The 20,422-nt window shown below is 44.2% G+C and overlaps 1 protein-coding gene across 1 annotated transcript in view; it reads right to left on the bottom strand.

The window, feature by feature from the left end:
* Positions 1–20,422, bottom strand: part of DCBLD1 (discoidin, CUB and LCCL domain containing 1) — a 99,592-nt gene that overhangs the window by 26,383 nt on the left and 52,787 nt on the right. Inside the window, exons 6-8 of the mRNA XM_030198544.1 lie at positions 15,122–15,255; positions 10,387–10,427; positions 7,468–7,674 (exon numbers count right to left, since the gene is read on the bottom strand). Of these exons, the coding sequence (XP_030054404.1) occupies positions 7,468–7,674; positions 10,387–10,427; positions 15,122–15,255 (382 nt within the window). The remainder of the gene's footprint in view (positions 1–7,467; positions 7,675–10,386; positions 10,428–15,121; positions 15,256–20,422) is intronic.

Below are 20,422 nucleotides of genomic sequence, written 5' to 3'. Positions count from 1 at the left end.
AACATTCAACAATTCTGAGGTAGTCACCTCCCAAAAAACATCCCAAACATCCACATCAACATGTGAAGTCCATAATTGTATAGGCAATGCTTAAAACGGGATATGATGCAAAAAAAAAAAAAAAAAAAAAAATCAATTTAACTTTCCCACTAAAATAATCACCAAATTTTCCAGTCAAAGTACCTACAAAAGAGCATCGCTTTGTCTGTGTCAAAAAACAAAGTCTAAACCAACTCACGTGGACAATTAATATAATCAGAAATTTTTTTGTCTAAAATACAAACTTATAACCTGTTCACAACCAGAAATATATTCTCTCAGACAAATCTTATACGATTCATAAACATCCAAATATTTAGACTTCCTCCACAACCTTTCAGTAGCACGTAATCTTTTCTCAAGGTCTTAACATCATGTTTCCAAGGAGAAAAATCTAATGCATCACAATTTGATTACTAGGAGCTATCTGGACCAAAGACTCCACAAGAGTTCTATTCCACAGTTCAACCATCTCCCTTGTAGCAAATTCGAATTTGCACAGTTCAAGGAGGACAACCATGTATTCTCCAGTAACTTTATACCAAAATATGGTCTAACTGAAATCTGATAATTTCCCAGCTCACTAGGTGGATGCCAACATGATAGTACTCAAACTACATACACACAAGATTTGGCTGAAAAACAAAGGAAAACTTAAGTTTAAAACTGTGTTTTGACGTCATAGATTTAAAAAAAAGCCACCTCTTCATAAAATGCAGCGCACACCTCGATGCTCTGGTTTCTAAACTTGTGCTCCCACAGCAGTGCTTTTCTTTGCCAAACTGCCTTTTCAAAACCCTTAAAACCTTTCAGGGCTTCTGCCTCTTCTCCCCAGATTTTTTCACCTCCAGTTATGCAGTTTACTTGGACAGTCTAATGCTGGCTTTCCATCATCACAGTTTAATCCCCTCCCCCAATAGGTTAGCATTAGTGTGAGTCTCGTTTTGGGTGAATTTTTAACTCTGAGAACTTCTCTAGTTTATTAAAGTACTAGCCGTTAAGCCCGTTAAAACGGGCGAGTTTTTTTAATTTCACCTCCATGTGTAGCAAGTCTGCTCTGTCCCCTGTCCTCCCCCCATGTCCAGCAACCCTCCTCTGTCCTCTTCCCTCACCCCATGTCAAGCCACAGTCCTCTGTTCCCTGCCCTCCCAAAGAGACAGTGAGTGTGAGAGTGAGCAGCTAGTGTGTGTGTGCTTGGGTGTCTCTGTGTGTGTGTGTGTGTGTGTGTGAGTGAGTGAATGAGAGAGAGTGTGTGAGTGAGTGAGAGAGAGTGCTTGTGAGCTGTTAGTACTCCCTGTCTCAGTGGAGGTTCAGTGTCTCCTTGTAGTCAGTTGTTGGAGCTGTGTGGCAGTGGAGGTTCAGTGTCTCCTTGTAGTCAGTTGTTGGAGCTGTGTGGCAGTGGAGGTTCAGTGTCTCCTTGTAGTCAGTTGTTGGAGCTGTGTGGCAGTGGAGGTTCAGTGTCTCCTTGTAGTCAGTTGTTGGAGCTGTGTGGCAGTGGAGGTTCAGTGTCTCCTTGTAGTCAGTTGTTGGAGCTGTGTGGCAGTGGAGGTTCAGTGTCTCCTTGTAGTCAGTTGTTGGAGCTTTGTGGCAGTGGAGGTTCAGTGTCTCCTTGTAGTCAGTTGTTGGAGCTGTGTGGCAGTGGAGGTTCAGTGTCTCCTTGTACTCAGTTGTTGGAGCTGTGTGTCAGTGGAGGTTCAGTGTCTCCTTGTACTCAGTTGTTGGAGCTGTGTGGCAGTGGAGGTTCAGTGTCTCCTTGTACTCAGTTGTTGGAGCTGTGTGTCAGTGGAGGTTCAGTGTCTCCTTGTACTCAGTTGTTGGAGCTGTGTGGCAGTGGAGGTTCAGTGTCTCCTTGTAGTCAGTTGTTGGAGCTGTGTGTCAGTGGAGGTTCAGTGTCTCCTTCTACTCAGTTGTTGGAGCTTTGTGGCAGTGGAGGTTCAGTGTCTCCTTCTACTCAGTTGTTGGAGCTGTGTGTCAGTGGAGGTTCAGTGTCTCCTTCTACTCAGTTGTTGGAGCTGTGTGTCAGTGGAGGTTCAGTGTCTCCTTCTACTCAGTTGTTGGAGCTGTGTGTCAGTGGAGGTTCAGTGTCTCCTTGTACTCAGTTGTTGGAGCTGTGTGGCAGTGGAAGTTCAGTGTCTCCTTGTAGTCAGTTGTTAGAGCTGTGTGGCAGTGGAGGTTCAGTGTCTCCTTGTAGTCAGTTGTTGGAGCTGTGTGTCAGTGGAGGTTCAGTGTCTCCTTGTAGTCAGTTGTTAGAGCTGTGTGGCAGTGGAGGTTCAGTGTCTCCTTGTAGTCAGTTGTTGGAGCTGTGTGGCAGTGGAGGTTCAGTGTCTCCTTGTAGTCAGTTGCTGGAGCTGTGTGTCAGTGGAGGTTCAGTGTCTCCTTGTAGTCAGTTGTTGGAGCTGTGTGGCAGTGGAGGTTCAGTGTCTCCTTGTAGTCAGTTGTTGGAGCTGTGTGGCAGTGGAGGTTCAGTGTCTCCTTGTAGTCAGTTGTTGGAGCTGTGTGGCAGTGGAGGTTCAGTGTCTCCTTGTAGTCAGTTGTTGGAGCTGTGTGGCAGTGGAGGTTCAGTGTCTCCTTGTAGTCAGTTGTTGGAGCTGTGTGGCAGTGGAGGTTCAGTGTCTCCTTGTAGTCAGTTGTTGGAGCTGTGTGGCAGTGGAGGTTCAGTGTCTCCTTGTAGTCAGTTGTGGGAGCTGTGTGTCAGTGGAGGTTCAGTGTCTCCTTGTAGTCAGTTGTGGGAGCTGTGTGTCAGTGGAGGTTCAGTGTCTCCTTGTAGTCAGTTGTGGGAGCTGTGTGTCAGTGGAGGTTCAGTGTCTCCTTGTAGTCAGTTGTGGGAGCTGTGTGTCAGTGGAGGTTCAGTGTCTCCTTGTAGTCAGTTGTCGGAGCTGTGTGTCAGTGGAGGTTCAGTGTCTCCTTGTAGTCAGTTGTCGGAGCTTTGTGGCAGTGGAGGTTCAGTGTCTCCTTGTAGTCAGTTGTCGGAGCTGTGTGGCAGTGGAGGTTCAGTGTCTCCTTGTAGTCAGTTGTGGGAGCTTTGTGGCAGTGGAGGTTCAGTGTCTCCTTGTAGTCAGTTGTCGGAGCTGTGTGTCAGTGGAGGTTCAGTGTCTCCTTGTAGTCAGTTGTCGGAGCTGTGTGGCAGTGGAGGTTCAGTGTCTCCTTGTAGTCAGTTGTCGGAGCTGTGTGTCAGTGGAGGTTCAGTGTCTCCTTGTAGTCAGTTGTCGGAGCTGTGTGGCAGTGGAGGTTCAGTGTCTCCTTGTAGTCAGTTGTCGGAGCTGTGTGGCAGTGGAGGTTCAGTGTCTCCTTGTAGTCAGTTGTCGGAGCTTTGTGGCAGTGGAGGTTCAGTGTCTCCTTGTAGTCATTTGTTGGAGCTGTGTGTCAGTGGAGGTTCAGTGTCTCTTTGTAGTCAGTTGTTGGAGCTTTGTGGCAGTGGAGGTTCAGTGTCTCCTTGTAGTCAGTTGTTGGAGCTTTGTGGCAGTGGAGGTTCAGTGTCTCCTTTTAGGCAGTTGTTAGAGCAGTTTGAAACGCAGGCTCATTTTTCAGTCGTGTGCCGGTCTCCCTCCCCACTTCCCACCTCCCCGCATACATGTTGTTGTTCCGCCCCTTCTGCTGACTCCTGCTGTTCAGTGAGCCAAAGGGGCGGGACAGCTATGTCTTTGCTTCATGCTGCAAAGCAGGACTTGTGTGTGTGTGCTGTGAGTGAATACACCTGTTTACCTTTTTCTGTTTTTTTAGTTGCCTCGGCCACTTCGTCGTTCCTGCTGTGCCCTTGTACATGGTGGTTCTCTTCTCCATCCTCCCTCCCTCCCTCCCTCCCCCATTGATGTCCACGCCCCCTCCTTCCCTCCCTATTGGCTGCATTACGTCCTCCTTCAATTTCCACGCCCCCTCCCCTCCATATTGGCTGCATTACGTCCTCCTCCAATTTCCACGCCCCCTCCTTCCCTCCTTATTGGCTGCATTACGTCCTCCTTCGTTTTCCACGCCCCCTCCCCTCCCTATTGGCTGCATTACGTCCTCTTCCGTTTTCCACGCCCCCTCCCCTCCCTATTGGCTGCATTATGTTCTCCTCCGATTTCCACGCCCCCTCCTCCCCTCCCTATTGGCTGCATTACGTCCTCCTCCAATTTCCACGCCCCCTCCTTCCCTCCCTATTGGCTGCATTACATCCTCCATTTTCCACGCCCCCTCCCCTCCCTATTGGCTGCATTATGTCCTCCTCCGATTTCCACGCCCCCTCCTTCCCTCCCTATAGGCTGCATTACGTCCTCTTCCGTTTTCCACGCCCCTCCCCTCCCTATTGGCTGCATTACGTCCTCCTCCAATTTCCACGCCCCCTCCTTCCCTCCCTATTGGCTGCATTACGTTCGGTACAGGAGCTGCTGGTGGAGGCGGGGTTTGGAGTGTTGCTCCTTGAATGTTCGGTCTCTACTGCGCATTTGCGGTGAGTACGGTCACTCGCAATTTATATGTTTGATTATTTTAGCGTATCACCCAGAACTGTATTTGGATTATCTTCTCATTTATTGGTGTCCTCATTTAATATTCTCTGGTATTAGAGTAGGGGTATTAATAAAGGCATCTAGAAATCCTCTAACAGCACTACATGGCTGTTTACAAATAAACACCAAACAGTTTACATTTTGTATAGCACCCTTCCGGTTCTTTCCACTGATCTTTCAGTAGCTCCCAAGTACCACACTCCCAGTTCTCAGGACTTGGGGAAAGCTTGATCAATCCTCATTTCTGCAGAGAATACTACAAACCAAGCCTGTTCCACCAGCATGAACTGGATGGAGGACACACAACCTTTCTCCAAACTGTCTCCCATGGGGTTTATATCCAGGGTAGAGAGCTGCATGGGACTATGAGGGATTTCTCACGGGGATGGAAGAAGTTGCCATGGGATTCTCGGAGTATATCAAAATATCTAGTGATGCCAGAATGAGGCTTGGAATGCACTGACAATTAGAGGGCCAGAATGAGTCTCAAAATGCTCAGAGAAGCAGCTGGAACACTAGATTTTGGAACATTCATTGGTTTAAATAGTGAATACATTTAAAAAAAAAAACCCCCGCGAGGCTGTTAAGATCAGGAGGAAAGGGAGGGCTGCGAGTAAGCGATAACGTCAACTCCTGCCAGCATAGGTGGGGATAATGGAGATTAATTGCGGGTATGGGAAGGGATAGAATGAATCTGAGCAGATATGGGTTAGATTTCATTGGGGACAGGTGGGGAGGGGTGAAATTTCTATCCCGTGCAGCTCTCTAATCCAGACAGGTACAATTGAGGCTCTCTTCCTCTCTAATCAGGACATCTGCAGATCTTAAGTGCACCTTTGTCGAGTTCCAACTCCACATCCTACTGCCTCATGGGAGCTGTAGTTCCTTTGCAGCTCCATAGTTTTAAAGTGAAACTGGCTATCTAGCACTGTCTATACCTTAATGTAGGGGACTTCCTCATCAGCTTCTTCAATTCTCCCTGGGTATTGGGTGATGCACGCTAGCTGCTCCTCATAGTATCCCTATGTCCAGTTCAAGATAATGTGTGCATTTTTTTTTTAAGACTACATCCCCTTTGCTTTCAAAAAAGAGATTGCAAAAAACAACAAAAAGATCAGTATTGAGATGAAACACAAGTTCCTAATCAAGAGATGTAACAAACTTCACTGGAGCTGGAAGAGCCATGGATGTGTGTACCAGGAAATGAAGTGCCACAAGTTAATGAGCAGAGGTCGAGAGCTCATCTATGGAATCAATGCACCTTTCCCTTGCAGGGTTCAAAGAGAAACCGAAGTTGTTCCCTTGGTACTTTGTTTTTTTTTTCCATGCTGTATGGGCAGAAGTACAATACTACTCGGGCTTTCCGCTAATTCAAACCAGGAACATGGCATTTGATTTCAGCAAATACCAACCTGTTTCATGTCAAAACAACTTCCAGTACGACAATTACATTCCCCCTAATTATTACCATCCAGACCTGCTATTAGTCCTAGAGTTACCAAAGTTATGTATATGCTTCATCAATGTTTTGGCTGGAGTTGGTGAAAGCTGTTTCTCCTCAGACTTTTGCAGAGGTTCCAAAAGCAGCTATGCAGTGAATCTGAAATTTTCAAGGGAAACTTGGTCCGCATGAATATTTTCTGGTGGTCTCTTGAGGTTACTGCGTTATGAGGCTAATGGCTCTTCCATAGAAGATTCCTACCTCTGCACATACCAAGGATTTTCCAAGGAGTAGCTGTTAGCGCGATTTTCTAAGGAGTAGTTTTTTCTCAGCTCCTCCACAATGCTCCCAATCGTGATGCAGACAATATCACCATGCTCGTGGTGACACTCAAGCACAATGTTTGTACTCTTAAAATCATAGTCAGGACCCAAGCACTAGACATTTAAATAGTAACATAGTAGATAACGGCAGAAAAAGACCTGCATGGTCCATCCAATCTGCCCAACAAGATAAACTCATATGTGTATACCTTACCTTGATTTGTACCTGCCTTTTTCAGGGCACAGACGTGCAAGCTTGCCCTCCACTATCCTCGCCTCCCAACCACCAACCTCTCTTCCCCCACCTGCTCCGCCACCCAATTTTGGCTAAGCTTCTGAGGATCCATTCCTACTTCACAGGATTCCTTTATGCATATCCCACGCATGTTTGAATTCCGTTACCGTTTTCATCTCCACCACCACCTCCCGCGGGAGGGCATTCCAAGCATCCACCACCCTCTCCATGAAAAAATACTTCCTGACATCTTTTTTGAGTCTGCCCCCCTTCAATCTCATGTCCTCTCGTTCTACCACCTTCCCATCTCCGGAAAAGATTTGTTTGCGGATTAATACCTTTCAAGTATTTGAACGTCTGCATCATATCACCCCTGTTCCTCCTTTCCTCCAGGGTATACATGTTCAGGTCAGCAAGTCTCTGCTCATACGTCTTGGAACGCAAGTATGCGTGTGTTGAAATTCTAGATTTTTCTATTGAATTTTTGGCAAGGTCTATATCCTGACTTTGTGACATTAACAATGCCCCTTAAAAAAAAAAAACACCTCACAAAATAAAGGAACCAATAGAAAAAACGTTAGGAAAGCACTGTTTTGAGTCTGTTCAGCTGAGTGGAAAACACAAAACTGTGGAGCTGAGGAGACTGCTTCATACAGAAAGGGCAACACTTCATCAGAACTCTACACTGGGAGAGCAGTTCCATCAGATGACATTACCCACTTTTGGGCCTGACTAAAACCTACTTACCAACAGAAAAGCGAATTTATTAAATGTTGATTAAAAAAAAAAAATTATATATATAAGTAATTAGCAGCTGATACAAAACATCAGCACTTTATCAACATGGTGTTCCTGTTCCCAAACCAGAATAGCAAGTGACAGAGACGACAACAATGCTGCAGAGGATCTGCCCATGACTTTAGTAATGTTATATTTCTTTACCCGTTATCCTCCTTTTCTCGCCCAGATCTATCTGCAGCCACTCTCGATTGCTGCTGTGGTTGGAAGCCCAGGAAGGGCCCTCGTTCTGGAGCAGGGCCTGCTCTGGATGCCACTGAAAGGTCTCACTGGTCCATGTCCAAAATGATGAAGCTGTAACCTGCTCACCCGGGGTGAGAGACGATTCCACAATCAGGGGCTTACTGCAGTCTGAGAGAGACGAGGAAAGAATTTTATGTTGAGGAATGCCACTAGTAAGAAATAAAAAGATCACTGTTTAACTCCCAAATTAATTGTAGCCGGAGGCAAGCTTGCCAATAGTGAGGCAATGACCCTCCACTTGGGGGAGGTAAAAAAACTCCCAGAACTATGACATGGAAAACCCTTCAACTTCTTCCATCAGCCCAGATTCTGCTGCAGACTGACCAGCCAAAGGAAAGCGCTCAAGCCCCAAAATTTAAGTGTATCTGGCTAGGCAACAATCAGTAGGTAGCCCAGTGAACAGGCAATTCTTCCAGACTCCGGGCAAATTTGGAGCTATTAGAGTTTAGATGGAGCAAGAGACTGAGAACTAAGGGTCTCAGGGCACTGTTTACTAAGATGCACTAGCGTTTTTAGTGCGTGCTAAAAATTAGCACGTGCTAACCATGTAGATGCCCACAGGAATGTTATAGACATCTACATGGTTAGCATGCGCTAAAAATGCTATTGCGCCTCTAGCATGGCTTAGTAAACAGGGTCCTCAGTGTCTACAGGTTTCCCTCATGGTGTCAAGCTGGTGGGACAGCTGTCATCACTGCAGCAGAAGAGAACAGTTCACCGAGGCTTGAAACACCTTGTCCACTAAATGAGGTACTTCTAGGTGACTGTTTAAGGCCAGGATTTTACCTTTTGGTCCTCCTTACACAGACAAACCAGTGTCTTTGAGAAAGCTGACCATTCCTCATTCCTGCTGATGGGAAAGGGGAGGGGTAGTACATATTCCTAATGTTAGGTCACAAAATTACAGGTGACTTATAGCTAGAACATGTCACTTAATCACACGTTTGTCTTTCTAGTATGCGCAGTGACATTTTTTTTTAAGCACCAGCTACCTTTGAAGAAAGTGATAAGCTTTCTGCATAAAAAAGGGCACAATTCTTAACTGGCCATTTTAAATTTTAGGTACTCCAGCTGCCTCTCCAGATCCAGTCTAACCTGATTCCTACTCACCACCTATCACACAAAGTGTCAGCATGACAACAGACTGTCTGAGAACACTTTTATTCATTCATTCATGGAGTTCAACTTTCATATGGTACTCTTGCTCCAAGCATCTCAACTGTAAATTAAGAGAAAATACCACCTGTCTAGACAGGCCAAGTGCTTGATAAACACTGAGAATTTATACATCATTTCTCACCTAGGCAGGGGCAGATTGACCATATGGAGAACTGGGCAAATGCCCGAGGGGCCCAGTGCTGCTCTCCCTCCCCCATGCACACTACAGCTCCCACAAGCCTCGGTGGGCCCTCCCCAGGCATACCTGGAAGGGCCCTGGTGGTCTTGTGGCCTCTTTAGAGGAAGGAAAGAACTCCACTCTTTCCTGCCCACTGCTGCTGCTGATCTTCCTGGTGCTGCCACATCTTTAAATTGGATGCCGAGACCTGTGAGACTACTACAGGAAGTCTCGGCAGAAGAAGTGGCAGCGCAGGAAAGAGCAGAGGCAGTGGGCAGGAAAGAGTGGGTTTTTTTCCTGCCCCCAAAGAAGCCACTAGACCACCAGGGTCCTTCAAGGTAGGCCCAGGAAGGGGCCACTGAGGCTCGGGGGGAGGGGGGGGGCTGTAGTGTGCAGAGGGTGTGTGCTGGAAACAAAGGCAGAGGAAGTGGGTGGCTGGGTGGGTAGTGGCTAAGAGGGGCCCCAATGACCTTTACTGCCCAGGGGCCCCGATCACTGTCAGTCCGCCCTTGCATCTAGGAAATATCAGCAAAGCTCAAACACCATCAAATAATTGTGTGAAGCTTTTAAAAGAAAAATAGGCATCTATGTTTCTTTATAGAACAAGCTTGAAATAGGAGCCCTGTTATATAATTATTCCTTTTGTGTGGATATGCTTGTAGTACAAATGCTTGTATTTTATAAAACTTAAATACACAGGTGCTAATCCCACTCCTCCCATTCTCAATCCCTGAGAACACCTAAGCATTTATCACATAAAACTAAGCACTATGAGGCCGATATTCAGCCCAAGGGAGGAAGCCCGCCTCAGTGCTGCAATCAGTGCTGACTCTGGATATTCAATGCCGGGCCGTTTCCGGTGACCAGCACTGAATTTTTTCTTTGCCAGCTCAAACTTAAGCGACTGTCAATATTCAGCGCTGGCTGGTTAACTTTATAATGGCCAAAGAAAGGACTTAGGCGGTCTGATTTGGCTGCTAAACTTAGCCGACCAGCACTTGAATATTTGTGGATAGCCGGTTATTTTGTGTGATACAAATTGTTAACCACTATGTGGTAACTGCGAATATTCGGCAGAGAAAACCGGCTATCTCTCGCTGAATATTAGCCATTAGCTGGCTAAATGCTATTTAAACCAGCCAGCAGCTGTTCCTGGCAGGTTAAATAAAGCTGAATATCGGCCAGTGTCTCTTCTGATCACCTACTTTTATAGACATCGCCTTCGCCAGCAATTTTATACATGTTCAAATCATTTATAAAATTATCCCCATATTGTATAGATTCTCTGTCTTAGCCACAAGGTCAAGAAAAGGTCATCCATTGTTTCCAGTTCAGATCTTAAACCAAAGAGCGAGGAAGTTACATACTAACACCTTTGACTTTGCAGTCGGCCATTAGGAAGACCGAAGAGTGATCCTAAAGTCTGTGTGTAACACCCCCTGTGTAAGCAAAGGTATAGACTGAAAACATGCATTTCTCCTTACCAGTAGAGGTGAATGTAAACCGCCTGTCCGACAAGGAGCCACTGAGAAAGAACAGAAAAGCAGCCGTTGAGAATTAAACTGATCATGGAAGGTGGCATGCTTCTAGAGTGGTTCCCAAACCCCTCTTCACAAATCCCAGTCAGCCTGGTTCCTAGGGTATCCACAATGACTATGGTAATAAGTAGAAATAAATCAAAACATAGAAAAGAATAAGATGATACCATTTTTATTGGACTAACTTCATACATCTTTTGATTAGCTTTCAAATGTAACCCTTCTTCTTCAGATTGGAAATAAGCAAAATGTGGACAATTATTCAGAATATAAAGTGAATCACAGAGACATTCCAATGACAGTCTCACAGGAAAAGGGAGGGATAGGTTAGGTGAGAAATAGGGAGAAAAATGTACGGCAGATAAAACAGTGGCAAACCAGTAGAATTTTATGGTTTACAGTGGATTGTATTAAGTTAATACAATAAAAAAGGTATCATCTTATTTTCTTTTCTGTTTTGATTTATTTCTATTTATTACTTTTAAAAGTGGACTGACACGGCTACCACAGCACTCTACTCACAAGAAATATGAATGCAACATAACAGCATACATTTGAAGCAGTGCATACTCATGATGCATATTTACTGCAGATATTCTGAAAAACGTATTTGGATTCCTTAAGGATAGGTTGCGGAAACGCTGAAGGCAGCAGCTTAGGCCACCTCAATCACTTGGTTAGCATATTTCTTCCTCACCACCATCCTGCGACTTGGCTCTTCTCTGAGCTGGTCAGATATGTGGGACACAAGCATTATTGTCTTGTTTTTAGATTCATCCCTTAAGACAAATTCCTTCTGGCTATTTAATCAGCTACCCTCATTACTTTACTTCAACACTCATGCAAACAGACCACTCAAAAATACTCAGTACAAGTAATACTGGCACAGATCACCTGAAAGGATACAAGTTGAACAAATACATTATCCAAAATTTAGCAGACAAAACAAACAAAAAAAAAAAAAAAAACAACCCACACACACAAATTCACACATAGCTCTGCTTTTTATTCTGCCTATTTAGTTGCAGAGATGCTGTTAGCATTCAAGATGCAGAGGCTCTTCAGATGAGTGAGAAACTGGCAGAATGAGCTGCTGAGAGGGAAAGGGAATGGGACTTGATATACCTTCTGTGTTTTTTGCAACTACATTCAAAGTGGTTTACACAGTATACGTACAGGTACTTTTTTGTACCTGGGGCAATGGAGGATTAAGTGATTTACCCACAGTCACAAGGAGCTGCAGTGGGAATCGAACCCAGTTCCCCAGTACTAGGCTCTAGGCTGAAGTGTTAACAGGCTAGCAGTGTTACATCTCTATTAATTTAATAGTTGTATAATTTTTGATTTTACCACTCTTCAAAAATGGCTAGAGTGGTATAAAATAAAAACAAGAAATGAAAAGAACGTCAAACCAAACACTCAGACACAACCATCCTCTAATAATCTATCAAACATCACCAACCAGGTCATACAGCATTCAGGTCACTACCTGTCAACCCCTGGAAGCCACTGGCACCAAACGCCTGGAGAAAAAAATGAGTTAAGTTTTGTCTTAAATTCTCTTAACGAGACTTCCTCTCGCAAATCTTGGGGAAGTTGATTCTGTAAGTGTGGGGCCTGCAATAAAAAGGCACTGCCTTGAGTAACAGTGAGGTGGGTCTATCACTTATTGGGAAGGGCCAACAAGGCAGTATTAGCTGACCGTAGGGCCCGGGTAGGACAATGAAGATGCAATAAAGAAACCAAATAAGCTGGTTTACCTTATGAGTTAAAAGCAGAATTTTATTTAATGGCCTGAACTCCACAGGTGGCTCTCAGAGAGCAAAGCTAAAATTATATACCTGAAGAACCGAGGCAGATAGAGCATTTTATTCAGGAACACATCAGCGAGTTTACACCAACATCTGGGTAGAATCAGGAAGGTCAGCATCACCTTGCAGCGATATTCAAAGCAATTTAAGCGTGAATGAGCTAACCTCACACTCAGTGGGCCGGCTGATGTTCAGTGGCACTTTACTGGGTGCCACTGAATATTGGCTCTAGTTAGTCAGAATTAAACAGGCAGGATGGAGTTGTTATAGGGGAGGAGACAGTTATGTTCAGTGTCTGTTCCTGTAGAGTTAACAGGACAGATAGTATTGCATAAAAAGTGATCATATCTTTGCCTGGTTAGTTATCCGGGCACCAGCACTGACTATCAGCCAGTGCACCGATAACTTCTGGGCCCGAGGGTCCTATAGTGCCACTCCGATCACAATCCCCAACAAGGAAAAAAAAAAGACCCAGACCAGATCCCCTATCCCTATACCCCCTGAGGCTTACCTCTGATAGCCATAGAGGTCCAAGGGGTCTGAAGGGTAGGAGCAATGCCCACTTGTTCCTGCCCTTCACGACTCCAGCCTCAAAATGGCCACCACGACTGCTAGCAGTAGTTTTGCACTACTCATTAGTACCACTAGAGGTTGTGGTGGCTATTTTGAGGCCACAGCGGTGAAGGGCAGGAGCAAATGGCATCGCTCCTGCCCTTAGGAACCCTAGACCACCAGAGTTATCAAAGGTAGGCCCACAGGAGCCTACAGTGAAGTTAAAGGATTGTGGCCTTACTCCTCATCTTCAGACAGGAGGAGGGATCAGAGCGAGGGGGGGGGGGGGGAGTGAAAGGAGGAGGTGAGGGCATCTGCTTCCCCTTATGTGGGTCATGAATGAATATTAGATGTGACCTGCATAAGACCAGCAGCAATCACATGCTCGTGTGTGCCAAGGAATGTGGAAGCAGTCCAAGCACTACAGTATCAATATGTGGATGAGACAATGACAACTAGATTGGGGAACTTTTGGGAAAGGGGAGCCTATAAATGATAGGATAGGCTTAATCTTAACCAGCAAGGAACCAGCTGCTGCCCCTAAATTAAAAAGGAAGATGAATTATTTAAACTAGGCTGTGATGGAAAGTTCACTTATGCTGATAGAATGTGGAATCGGCCACAGAGCTCAGATCAAGAAAAATGAAGAGCAAATAAAAATATGAATAATTTAAAATTAAGTGACTGAATTGCTAAAAATAAGCAGGCTGCAAAGAGAAATTAAAAATGCATTTTAAGTGTCTTTCTATTAATTCTCAGTCCAAAAAATAAAAATTGAGTGTATGGCACTATATAGAGAGACACATAGCAAGCACCTCAGAAACCTGGTGGGAAGATAATAACCAGGATACCGATTCCTGGGTACAAATGATATCAAAATGAAAGCATTTAAAATTAGCAGTGGTGGGTTCAGTTCAACTATTCGATTACCTGTCTTTTCAAAATATCAGAAACGACAAAGAGAGTCTAAATATCCCGAAAAAAACACCAAAAAACAACAAGAACGGAAGATGTACAGAAAGACCAAACTAAAATCACAGGTGTAAAAAAGCCTCTTTGGCCGAAACACGGACCGTTTAGGGTCTTAATAAAGGAATTTGGCTTTTTTACACCTGTGATTTTAGTTTGGTCTTTCTGTACATCTTCCGTTCTTGTTGTTTTTTGTTTTTTTTTCAAAATATCAGAAAAGCAGTTTAGAACAAAATACAACAAATGTATTAAGTTAGTCCAATAAACAGGACATCGTCTTACTTTCTTTTCTTTGTTTTATTGCTATTACCTCTAAAAGTGGATTAAGGTGACCTACCTCACCACTTTACAACAAAATACAGAACAATGTAATTCAGCTTAACACACCAATAACAATAAAATCCTAAAACAAGACAGAAAACATTTTATTTGTTCTGGATATTCCGCCTACATAAACTTATCAAGGAGGCTTATAATCCCTACTTAAAAAAAAAAATAGGGACAGTGAAAGGGAGATTTCTAATTGGGGAGGGGGGGAAGCATAAGAACACAGAGGAGGCTAAGACAAGAAATCCCACTGGCTTTGGAAAATGTTCAAGTACAGCAATACCAACTGTATCTAACAAACTTCCTGGTATGTATGACTAAAAAGCCAAGTTTTGAGACCAACTTTAAAATGCTGATATACTGGTAGGGTGCTTCGTTTCTTCTTTATTGCATTTTTTTTTTCATATTGTTGTGGTGCACAGCCTCTCAATTTTTTTTTTTTGGGGGGGGGGGGGGGAGTTTTTTGCATTTTTCTTCAATAATAAAAAGTGTACACCTTTTCTATATTTAAGAAAAAAAAGTTTTAGGGTGGGGGGGGGGAAAACAATAAAGAAAACTATCACTATTGCTATGAAACCAACTATTCCAGACGGAGCTCTGGGATGAGAAACTGTCTTCCCACCCTTCCCCAAGTCCCAGCACACAACCTCCACCTTCTTTCCTTTTTCAGAACATATTCTCCAGGTCTCATAACTGGCAGTAGTTACTGACCTAAGTTATCCACCAGAAAGTACAGCTGGAGTTTTCATGTAAGCAAGCAGTTCAGGTCAAAGAAAAGAGGGCTTGGGATGTTCCGGAGAGTACTGTTTATCTCATTACTGTTTCAGCGAAGCAAAGAAATCAGGGTCTTACATGTTCCAATGCCTTTCCACCCTCTAGTCACCGAGACTAAAATGTTTGTTGCTCCCTGTTATTGAAACTTTTGCTAGTGCCGGTCTCATGCTGCCAGTTCATTATAATTATGTCCCCAGGGGGGCTTTATTTTGTATTCCACCTGGAAGGCGGGTCACAGTAAGACTTACTCCTGTGAAAGGATGCCATTGGCCAGTACTGCCTCATAGTGGCTTGCTCCTTTGTGCTGAATCACATGGATCTGTCCACCCAGTTCATCTGCTATGACTCCTGCGTGGATGGCAGCTCTGCAGAGCACAGAGGTCTGAAAGGCAAAGAGAGAAATACAAGGGCTCAACAGAGATAAACCTGCCATTGAAAACAGGTCTAGAAGTAGGCTCATCACAGTCCACAGACTCGGGAAAAAGAACAGCTTTAATGGGAAAACCTACATATCAAAACCAGGAGGTGAGTTCAATAAACCATCTGATAAGTCAGTTATCTAATGAGAACTGGGCAGATCCTAGGGAAACGGCAACACAAACAACAGTGTATAGGACCACAGATGGAACAACAAGGCAGAGCAGGAATTCAGAGGAAGCAATTTCCAACACAGCCTGTCTGCAAACATTTGCGTCAGGAGTCAGAGTTGAGTTACAGCACAGTATATCAACACTCACAATAGCAAAATATGAAGGTACGATCCAAAAAGCAGTAAGTATGGGAATGTACAGTCCATGTAAAAGTCCATGCAAGCGTGTGTAAACTTGAATGCAGGAGTCTTGGAGACACTTTGCAGGTTCATGATGCTCTTTACTGGACATGAGCAAGACCCATCACAAACTGCAGCACCAGATGACACGGGACAGAAGCTTTCTCCATAGGGATTTCTTCTTCCAGGCAACACCTAGTCAAACCAACATGGAGACGTCAATGAGGTTGAATCCGGCCAGAAATATTGACACCTTCAAGTGCAATGAGAGATAAAGCGGAGAGAACAGATTGCTGAACAACCGCCCCCCCCCCCCCCCTCACCCGGGGTATCTCTCCCTCTCTCAACTCCTGTTCAAACTTGCCTTGAGGCTGCTGGCTGTGGCAGCCATTCACCAAAACTGCCTACAACCAACCCTTGCACCTTCCCACTGCCCTGCAATTTTAAGGCAAATTTGAATAGGTTGAGAGAGGGAGAGATACCAGAACAGGGGTTCGGTTGTTGAGCAGCCCGTTTCCTCTGCTTTACCTCTCATCACACTTGGCGGTGTCGATACTTTGGGCCAGATTTGATCTTGAGCTCCAGAACTCCTGCATTCAAGTTTACACACGCGTACATGGACCGTACATTTCCATACTATCTTTGGATCATACCTTCATATTTTGCTGCTGTGAGCGCTGCCTTTCAAAGGAAGATATACTGTGCTGTAACTCGACTCTGACCCCTGACACAGGCATTTGCTGAAACATGGGCCATGTCAGGTTTTCTAATAAATTGTTTCTTCTGAATTCCGGCTGTGCCTTGTTGTTCCTATACACTGCTACTGCTCCGTCTCATGATAACTGAACAGTACACCATTTATTTAAAAAAAAAATTGCAATAAAGATGCTCTGGGAACTGGGCAGACAAAATGAAGGAAGGTGTTATATGTTCCCAATGGATGCAAAGATTATGTTCTGAATGCTTATACCAGTGGGATAAATGAAAAACTAGATATTACTAGGCTGAGGAAATTCATTTGATCCTGTAATAAAGTGGGCTATACTCGGCAATGAGGAATCTCTTTGCAAAATTTTTATTTTGCAAAGTATTATGCTAATGATAATCAATTATGGTTTAAAATCAGATTTTGCTTTAATTCTGTAGTTCCTGGTGTATGCACCAGTATTAATTTTTATATGTCACTTAGAACCTAATATTACAGATTGGGTGACTAATAAATATAGAAAATAGAATACAATATAGCAAGCTCAGAACCAAGGAGGAGAAGACACCCAATCTGCTAAGCCCATATACAGTACAGGAGGAAGCCAACTTGCTCCAAACATGTCCCTGGACTTTCTGTGGATCGCTACAGAGACAGCTTGAGCGATGCCTTGACTCTACCCTCCCAACCCCCCCCCCCCCCCCCCCCCCCCCCCCCCCCCCCCAATCATGGGTTGGAAGAGAATTAGTTTACAAGTTTCACGTTTAATATAGCTTGATATACAACCCAATGAGACAGCTTTCAGAACGGTTCACAATAAATCAAAGTATATTAATAGAAAAAGAAATACATTAATTGAAAGGAAAAAGCAGATTAGGGAAGACCTCAGGTGCCGAGCTCTAGGCTCTCCACCAAGTGAGCATCGTCACAAGTCAAGAGCTACAGTGGTGGAAATAAGTATTTGATCCCTTGCTGATTTTGTAAGTTTGCCCACTGACAAAGACATGAGCAGCCCATAATTGAAGGGTAGGTTATTGGTAACAGTGAGAGATAGCACATCACAAATTAAATCCGGAAAATCACATTGTGGAAAGTATATGAATTTATTTGCATTCTGCAGAGGGAAATAAGTATTTGATCCCCCACCAACCAGTAAGAGATCTGGCCCCTACAGACCAGGTAGATGCTCCAAATCAACTCGTTACCTGCATGACAGACAGCTGTCGGCAATGGTCACCTGTATGAAAGACACCTGTCCACAGACTCAGTGAATCAGTCAGACTCTAACCTCTACAAAATGGCCAAGAGCAAGGAGCTGTCTAAGGATGTCAGGGACAAGATCATACACCTGCACAAGGCTGGAATGGGCTACAAAACCATCAGTAAGACGCTGGGCGAGAAGGAGACAACTGTTGGTGCCATAGTAAGAAAATGGAAGAAGTACAAAATGACTGTCAATCGACAAAGATCTGGGGCTCCACGCAAAATCTCACCTCGTGGGGTATCCTTGATCATGAGGAAGGTTAGAAATCAGCCTACAACTACAAGGGGGGAACTTGTCAATGATCTCAAGGCAGCTGGGACCACTGTCACCACGAAAACCATTGGTAACACATTACGACATAACGGATTGCAATCCTGCAGTGCCCGCAAGGTCCCCCTGCTCCGGAAGGCACATGTGACGGCCCGTCTGAAGTTTGCCAGTGAACACCTGGATGATGCCGAGAGTGATTGGGAGAAGGTGCTGTGGTCAGATGAGACAAAAATTGAGCTCTTTGGCATGAACTCAACTCGCCGTGTTTGGAGGAAGAGAAATGCTGCCTATGACCCAAAGAACACCGTCCCCACTGTCAAGCATGGAGGTGGAAATGTTATGTTTTGGGGGTGTTTCTCTGCTAAGGGCACAGGACTACTTCACCGCATCAATGGGAGAATGGATGGGGCCATGTACCGTACAATTCTGAGTGACAACCTCCTTCCCTCCGCCAGGGCCTTAAAAATGGGTTGTGGCTGGGTCTTCCAGCACGACAATGACCCAAAACATACAGCCAAGGCAACAAAGGAGTGGCTCAGGAAGAAGCACATTAGGGTCATGGAGTGGCCTAGCCAGTCACCAGACCTTAATCCCATTGAAAACTTATGGAGGGAGCTGAAGCTGCGAGTTGCCAAGCGACAGCCCAGAACTCTTAATGATTTAGAGATGATCTGCAAAGAGGAGTGGACCAAAATTCCTCCTGACATGTGTGCAAACCTCATCATCAACTACAGAAGACGTCTGACCGCTGTGCTTGCCAACAAGGGTTTTGCCACCAAGTATTAGGTCTTGTTTGCCAGAGGGATTAAATACTTATTTCCCTCTGCAGAATGCAAATAAATTCATATACTTTCCACAATGTGATTTTCCGGATTTAATTTGTGATGTGCTATCTCTCACTGTTACCAATAACCTACCCTTCAATTATGGGCTGCTCATGTCTTTGTCAGTGGGCAAACTTACAAAATCAGCAAGGGATCAAATACTTATTTCCCCCACTGTATATGCATCCTTAAAAAGCAAGGTCTTTAGTGCACTTTTAAAATCTAACATGTGAGGACTCCAGGAAGAGAGAGCTGAGAGAAGGGCATTCCAGAGTGTGGGGGGGGGGGGGGGGACAGTTATACTAAAGACTCTACAGTGAACAAAACCATAGCAGATATTGTGGAATGAAGTGACAAGCTCATTATGCTTTCAGAGAGATTTGTAGATTTTATGATAGGTTTTTATTTGTTTGTTTGAAGGTAGTGCTCATCTTTTCATTGGTAACTTGAAGTTACATTCAGATAATTTAACTATTCTAGTTTGTTTAAATATATTATTGCCAACTCTGCTGACTCATTCCTCAGTGACAATGGAGACAGAGTTCATTGAAGTTTATTATTAGTGTTTTATCTGGAAGATTACACACACACACACAGAGTCCTGGAAGAAATAGAGACAAGGAAGTACAAAGCTGATATCCAGGAATCTAATATCTAACATCACAACACCCACCACAAATATCCAACAACAAAATTCAATACACGACAATAACAAAGCAATTACCATCTTCCTGCCTTCTCTTTATGTTATTCTTATGAATTCATTGAAGATATATACTGTTGTCTTAAACCACCACTTGTTTATATTGTTCAAAACAAATACCAGTGCTTACCACACCCTGGACGCTAATATCTGAGCCAGGCACACAAAATAAACAACTCTGTAATGGAAAGAGATCCGAGTAAGCAGGGAGGAACCAGTGCAAAAGCTGCTGCTAAAGCCTTCAGGCCAAAAAGTCAACACAGCAGAGGGAATACACAGAGTAGTCTGTAGGCTAGGCTACCCCTTTAACATAAGAAAGACCAAAGATTGTTGTAGGATTATAAAATCTCCTGTACAGCACTTTCTTCTTCAGATGCAACAGAACCCAATAACCAACAGTGAGAAAAAAAGAAACTGATGCAGACTTTGGGTTTGTTTTTTTGTTTGTTACATTTGTACCCCGCGCTTTCCCACTCAAGGCAGGCTCAATGTGGCTTACATGGGGCAATGGAGGGTTAAGTGACTTGCCCAGAGTCACAAGGAGCTGCCTGTGCCTGAAGTGGGAATCGAACTCAGTTCCCCAGGACCAAAGTCCACCACCCTAACCACTAGGCCACTCCTCCACTCTTCTTGTTACTGATGTATAACTCAGAGCCCATTTTTGTTTTTTAGATTTCCCAGAAGTACTAGGTAATCCCATTCCTCTCTCCTCAACTCCAAGGGCACAAAAAAAAAAAAAAAGTATCACTTCCCCCCTCCCAGTACTGCTTGTTTGACAGATCTCTGGCCACAGAATGGCCTTGTGTTACTCTCTGGTTGGGATTAGACACTTTTTGCACTATTAACCAAGAGTAAAACTTATAGCACTTTGTTCAAGTAGAATGCAGAGAAAATCTCCAACATCCAGAGAGAAGGAGTGGACCAATCTTCTTATTCCATTGTTCCGTGACAGAAACCAGTGTACAGTTAGTTCAGCACATGCTGAAAACTATACTTAATTATATTCCATTATA

The sequence above is a fragment of the Microcaecilia unicolor genome, chromosome 3, assembly GCF_901765095.1.
Source record: "Microcaecilia unicolor chromosome 3, aMicUni1.1, whole genome shotgun sequence".
Taxonomy (NCBI): domain Eukaryota; kingdom Metazoa; phylum Chordata; class Amphibia; order Gymnophiona; family Siphonopidae; genus Microcaecilia; species Microcaecilia unicolor.
Note: the sequence above shows the minus strand (reverse complement) of the source record. Positions and strands in the feature narration are given on the sequence as shown.